This window comes from Stylophora pistillata, chromosome 13, assembly GCF_964205215.1.
Source record: "Stylophora pistillata chromosome 13, jaStyPist1.2, whole genome shotgun sequence".
NCBI classification, from domain to species: Eukaryota; Metazoa; Cnidaria; class Anthozoa; order Scleractinia; family Pocilloporidae; genus Stylophora; species Stylophora pistillata.
Window position 1 is genome coordinate 23794820 of NC_142531.1, and position 6795 is coordinate 23801614.

General features: G+C 37.0%; 2 protein-coding genes across 2 annotated transcripts in view; one reads left to right on the forward strand and one right to left on the reverse strand.

Moving 5' to 3' along the window:
- Positions 1-259: 259 nt before the first annotated feature.
- Positions 260-2011, forward strand: LOC111324599 (DNA polymerase delta subunit 4). The gene is made up of 4 exons (XM_022928200.2): positions 260-415; positions 499-600; positions 956-1067; positions 1961-2011. Exons 1-4 carry the CDS (start codon positions 313-315, stop codon positions 1983-1985), a joined length of 342 nt encoding a protein of 113 aa, XP_022783935.1. The 5' UTR covers positions 260-312; the 3' UTR covers positions 1986-2011.
- A 943-nt stretch (positions 2012-2954) lies between these two features.
- Positions 2955-6795, reverse strand: part of LOC111324597 (INO80 complex subunit B) — an 8097-nt gene continuing 4256 nt past the window's right edge. Inside the window, exons 5-10 of the mRNA XM_022928198.2 lie at positions 6599-6701; positions 6143-6200; positions 5661-5764; positions 5358-5420; positions 4910-5025; positions 2955-3184 (exon numbers count right to left, since the gene is read on the reverse strand). Of these exons, the coding sequence (XP_022783933.1) occupies positions 3037-3184; positions 4910-5025; positions 5358-5420; positions 5661-5764; positions 6143-6200; positions 6599-6701 (592 nt within the window). The 3' untranslated portion in view covers positions 2955-3036. The remainder of the gene's footprint in view (positions 3185-4909; positions 5026-5357; positions 5421-5660; positions 5765-6142; positions 6201-6598; positions 6702-6795) is intronic.

A 6795-nucleotide genomic window follows, 5' to 3' on the forward strand; every position in this document is an offset into this window, starting at 1 on the left:
ACCCATTTTTCCACGAGTGCTAGTAAAATATGCCCAACTACTTCTCAATCGGAGAATATGCCTGAAATACCTCAATGCCTCATTTCCTAAAATCCATCTATTAAACGCTAAATTAGTCAAAGTTTACATTAGTGTAAGCAAGGAATTCCAGATCCGAGGTCTCGCGTTTCAGCGTCCAAATTTTGCAATTTACCCGTCGCTCCCTGTCGCTTAGTTGCGCGCGTTTGTGTGCCGGTTTGACCAATCAGAGCGCTCGTCCTAGTACTCTACCCTCTCCCAGCTGTTTCTGTCTTCAAACGATACAACGACAATATGGCATCGAAACTGATCACAGATGTGTTTCCTATAACCAAGAAAGAAAGGCCGGTCAACAAAAAACAGCCGCAAACGAAGCTTTCGGATCCAATTCAGCAAGGTTAGTCTCTCTTCATGCCCTCTTTGTTTCCTACATATTTTTTTAAAGGTCTTAACTTCTGTTTTGAATGTTCGTTCTTGTAGATGCTGAAACTGCCATTTGCAAAGATGTAACCTCAGACCTTGCCAAAGAGCTTTTGATGCTGAAAGAATTTGACTTGGATTCCGAATTTGGGCCATGCATTGGTAAGTTGAAATCTTTGTGTTAGTTTCAAAATTCTTAATCACTCCTCAGCGGTGCTAGTTCCTTCATCGGACTAGCCACTTTCTTAGCTTGTTTTACTTTTGGCTGACAGATTTTCTCTTCTCCATTGTGCATCTTGCCCAGTCTCCTTCTCGGCTGTTGTCTTTCTTCTAAACTCTTGAATTGCAATGTTTCCGTCGAAAGTAAGCTGTCTCAAAGTTATTCAGCCTAACGATTTGGACAACCAATTTTCAAACCCATAGAACATTTGCTGTCTATGTATTTAGTTGTTGTGTCTGATAATTTAATATTGTTTGTAGCTTATCTAAGCATATGAGCTTTCCTGTTTATGTTTAGGAATAACCAGACTACAAAGATGGGAACGAGCTAAAGAATATGGACTTTTCCCTCCTGAGGAAGTCAAGGAAATAATTCTAAGACATCCCAATGACATTGCATTCACAGAGTGGTAACTACATTTTGCATGTTCTGCTATAGACAACATAACTTCTAAACTTAAAGGTGCTATAGCTGGACTTGGAAGTTTAAAGCTTGGGCAACGCCTTGTTTTTCTTGTTGTGTGAGAGGTGGAATGTTTGGGTGGAATGATGCTAAAAAATCTGGTGGACTATTCTTTTTTTGGGTGGAAAAGGAGGTGGGGGGGGGGGTGAACCCCAACGCAAATTGCATCTCCTCAATTTAACATGATTTCTCCCTCTCCATTTCCTTCCTCCTCAAGTTTTTACCAAGCTAAGCTTGTCTTGCAATTGAGAAATGCCTGCATGTTGTGCAAGGAAAGCAGTGTATCAAGGAAAGGATTTTACTGCAAGTATGGTGCAGGGACCATTGCATATGGTCTAAAAGCTTACAAAGCGTAATGGTGATGTGGTGATTGATGAGGTAGCCAATTAGAGGTGGTCAGGGAAAAGGCCCCCTTCCTCAGTCTCCAGAGAGCTCACCTTACAGACATCAGGCTAGCCTGCAGAGCAAGTGTAATTTGCACAAGCAAGTGCTTGGTATTTTCTTTGATTTTAATAGCAGTGGAAGGTTGAGGAGAGAAAGAAACGTGTACCTAGGGGGTACTGGGGTGGGGGTAGGGGTGGAATAAAAATTATCACAATCTTATAACGTCAACTTGCCCTAATAAGACACCAGGCAGTTTGAGCCAGCTTAAAATGTCAATTAGGCTTCACCACATTGGAAAACATTTGGTTTTTTGGGGGGTAACCTGTAGGTTGTGTATTCATTAAAACTGTATAAGGACAAGGTAATACAAAGATCATTCAGAAATTTGACCAATAATTTTAGTATTTGAAACAGTGAAGTTGACCAAAGATGTTTCTCTTTTTTTTATTCTTTCAGTGTATGGTTTGATGCCAATCTTTAAAAAGAAACAAAGTGTTTGAATGACAAGTAGACAGTGTCATTAGATGACTTTTACATATAATATCTTGATGTACTGTACAACAAAACATTCTTTTAACTTCAAAAATTATTTTAGGAAAAGCTGTAACAAATTTCTCAGTAAGGGCTACATATCTATACATACTAATACGAAATGTTCCTGTTTTGCTATATTAGAGAATAATAACTGAGTGTTATCTGCTGTACATACGAATTTTGTTCTGAAGACCACATTATCTAATGTACAGTTTGTGGTGCTAGTGTGCAGAGCAAATCACAGCAGAAAGCTTTTTTATTTGTGTTAGTTGACAAACTTAACGTACTGTTGTGCATGAAGGTTGGATTTAAGACTAAATAGAAAATAAAAAAAAGGTGCAGGTGTTAAGTTATGGAATGTCTGGCCGCAGTCTTATAATAATGCAGCCCTATTAATGAAAGAATTACTCACACCAAACTAGTACAAGTAAGATCATTCTTGTCATTAGGTTTTATGTTTTGTATCAGATTGGCATTAATTTAATACTATGAATAAATAATAGACTGTGTGAGAAGGACCAAGAGGACCTCAGAAATCTGTAACTCAAAAATAAAAGATTTAATCTTAAATGAGCTTTATTGAGTCTTGTTCCTGAGGTACAATCTGAACCTGTTCAAATGAAATTCAACTTTCCCAAAATAGCATTGAGTGGATTAATTGCAGGGAATCCTTAACATAATGATTGCTGGTAGAACCACTTTGAATTGAGTGTCAAAAGAAATGCAGATTGTTTTGCTTTTGCCTTAATTTGCTCTGTGATTGGTCTAAAATACTCATGCCACTCTTTCAACCAATCAGATACAAAACTAAAACTAACCACAATTTGGTCACCTGTATTTTCCCCACCTTGCATTGTTTTCTTTTTTTTTTTTTTTTTTTACTTTGAGTTCTCATTGGCTCTTTGAGGTATTTTACTTTCTTTTGATTGGCCATTGTGATTACTTGGCTTTGGTTCTATGACACTGAATTGAAAAGCACCCCATTACATCTTGCCTGGTTAGACTACGGTTGCCGTTTGCCGAGGAATGAGTTGAACCTTCTTGTAACACGCCATACTGCAAACTGGCAGATTATTACTAGAACATGAGTATTTCTTCAGATTTGTACATCCCTGAGCTGAGCACGTTGATCTTGGTTTTGGAGGCCTGAAAAAAATTTTCCAAAAGGTTAGCTGACTACAGTGCTAAAAAAAAGCACATAGCCCAGAGTTAACTATAATCTATCTTGTATTAAACAGAGATAAACTGTTTTATTAAATAAATTATCCACAATGCACAGGAAGTGTTTGTTTCCAGCCAAAAGTTTATCATTTTCCACATAGAGTGATTCAGCATATGAGCTAATAACCACAGCTAAGTGAACCAATCAGAACACTAGAAATGCAATGTCTGGAGTTTAAAATTTAATAAATATTAGCAATTATTATAATTTTAATATGAATATTACTAATGATGAGTAGCACAGTCACCCCGCCATTTTGGACTCAAGTGCCTTTGCTAACGAATATCTTCGGGAAGGTTTAACCTCTAAATCTCACACTTTCCACAGTGTAAGCTTAGTTATCCTACTTCGTTTTGGTGTAAAGAAAACAAGGTTTGCGACAAAGTTAAAATTGTAAAAAATAAATATTTCCTGAAAATGAGTGAATTTCTGGGTGTAACGCGTAACATGAAATGAATCAGACGGAAGAAAAAAATGTAATATTACGATACCGAATGCACGTGGAGCCAATATTTTTTGGCCGTTAGTAGTTTATGGCAAAAGCAACAGGCAGTATGATTTGCAACAAGAATGGTTTATTCTGACTTAAGTTATAAACGTCTGTTTTTATCACCGAACGATGTAACGCTCGGAACCGTTAAAACAACCATAGCGTACAAAACTAGCAATAATGACAATTTCGACTGTGTAAGAAACAAACAAATAACAAAAATGTAATGGGCATACATCGCAGTATTTACAAACCAACGCTGAAGTTGAACCGCCGAGTTGAATGTTTTCCAGATCAAAATAAAACGTGCGGAAACACATTTCGTAACGGCCATATTGAGCTTAATTCCATCACATATCCACCAATTGATCCGTAGGCAGACGGGATTCTTGTTAAGTTGAATAAACAAGGTCACCTCTCCTAGAATGGGCTTGTGTTAAGCTAAATTTACAGAACGTTTCAACCCATTTCGTTGGATCTAACGCTAGAAATTTGCGTTTGGTCGACGCGGAAACACTTTCCGCCATTGCTGCCGTGTTCATGAACCGTAACGAAGGAAAGTGACGAAGAGATATGGCGAGAACCACCCCCAAAACTTCCACGAAATCTGCCCCTTCGCAGCTTCTCTTCGAAAACACATGGATCATTTACACAGACAATAACAGGGGAGTCGATAAAGAGTTTGCAGGGGCAGATTATTGCATCATAATAAATGTATTGCGTGATTTTCACCACGTGCGCCGTTTGTAGTGCAGTTCACTGAGGGAATTCAACCGAAGTAGATGGAAACAAAAGAAATAACAATGTGAAATAACAATTACAAAACCTCTTCTTTTCCCATTTTTACATTGAATTTTTTAAGATTTTACGAAAAAACAGAAATGTGCCACGCCCACAAGGGATTGTGGGTAATACCAAAATTAGTGTTATTAATGCAAAATAATAAAAATATTTACAGATATTTATTACAATGTACATTTCCATCAAAATTAAAGTCAAAAAGTGATAAAAAGTGAAAAAATAATAAAATAATTATTTTTGGACTATGTTACAGCAAATGGCTCTGTGACTGTGCTACTCATCAATGCTAATAATAATCATAAGTTATTAGTATTATTATCATTATCATCATTATTATATTTCCAATTTTAATACCTACCCCTTAGATGACTGCATTTGTAATGGGAACTCCAGCCCAGTTGAAAAGGACATAGCAAATCCCTGGTAATTACTGACATATCTGATGTGAGGAACCTCCTGCTTCTTTTTACGTGCCTGCAGAAAAACAGCGTATTGAGCAGTTGCCTTCAAGGAAAGCCCAACTGTTTGGTTCAGTGCCAAACACCTCTTGAAAAGATTTATCTCAAGCACTCAGGGCTAGGTCCACTGAAAAACAATTCACAGTGACACTAGATTGGCTGCAAAATAGAGCTGTGTTGATATGGGAGTTACTTTTATAAACTTGGGTGAGGATAACAAGTTGTCAGTAACTGTACCTTTAACCTATCAATTTAGCGAACAGTTAAGGACAGTTTCCATAAATTTGGCATAAAATTTGGCCAAAAATTTGGCTTGTATAAGGCATGCAAATTTTTCATAAGCTTTACCTTCTCCTCCTCTTTGCGTGATCTTGTAGCTTCCCTATCCAGCAGTTTCTTCACAGTTTGTGTCTAAGCAAAGTGAAATTTATCATTAGTGAGTTATACAAATCAGCATCTCCTTTGCCATGAAAACTTGGTTCACTTTAGGTATTCTAATTATCAGTGTATAGTACTATAATTGTGATTGATTGATGGCAGGCCTACCCATGAAATGTGTCCACCCACTCACATAGACATGTATTTTAACAACAACTTGGCAGTAAACATAGCTTTTTAACTTCTTATTCATTTCATACACCATTGAATTACCTTGTTTTCTTCAATTTTTTGCTGCATTTGCTGTTTTCTCTTCTTAGCTTTTTGCTTTCGTCTTCTCTGAGCTTCTTCAGTGTCCTCATTCTTCCGTCTTGGTTCTGAAATTGTGCATTGCCTTTCATTAATGACATAGGTAATGACCATGAAGTCGCTAAGAGATTGGTGATAGCAAATAGGCAGCTGTGTCCATCAAAAAGCTTGCAAAAATCTAAAAAACCAAACGGTAATAAGCCTCCCAAGGCCTCATAGGCAGAGGCAGACCACAGAAAACAGATCTTATTGAAACCCCTTAGCAGAATTGCAGCATTTTTTCCAAACATAAATTATTAGAAAATTATCCAAGGGCACTGAGGAGTGAATGAAAATTAACTTGAAAATAAGTTAGTCAATTTGCGAGTTACCTTATATAAACACCACAAGTTGTCCCTGCCTTTAGTTAGGTCCAAGAATTTCGGTTTATTTCACAAACACCTTACCTGTTGGAAGCTCCAAAAGTTGATTTTCTCCCTCTATTTCATGTCCAAGCATGGCCCTCTGAAAAAGATAAAAATTTTGCATCACTATAGGAATTGAAATAACTTTATCTTACCTGCCAAGTTGAGGATAGAGATATATCATAGAGAAGATGATTTCACTAATTTTTGTCAAGCTTCATATTTAAAAAGTGTGTAATGGTTTTGCCCATGTCATTTCATGACCAGCCCAGTTGTTAATAATGCAGTTAACACTATCTAATGGACAAATTGCTATCCATCACATAAGTGTTTAAAAATGTGCTATGTTACTTAATGGATACAATTTTATCCATTGGACAGTGTTATCCACCAGTTGAACTACAGGGGTATGATTTAATATAGATTCCTTCAAAGTAAAAATTATCACGTTTTAATTAACATCATGAAACAAACAGCTTTAGTTCAAAGGAATCCTACCTGTCTGGCAGTCATCATGCTCACATCCTTGTCTTGTTTGACGCGACCATAGTCATCCAGTTCACCTTTCTCTAATGCATCTAACCATTTCTGTTCTTCTTGACTGTCAAATAGCATCACAACAGTTGAAGCTCACTAAACAACCCCCCTACAAGTGGAGAGCTTTCTTATTCTGGATACTTTGACAAAACAGTCAC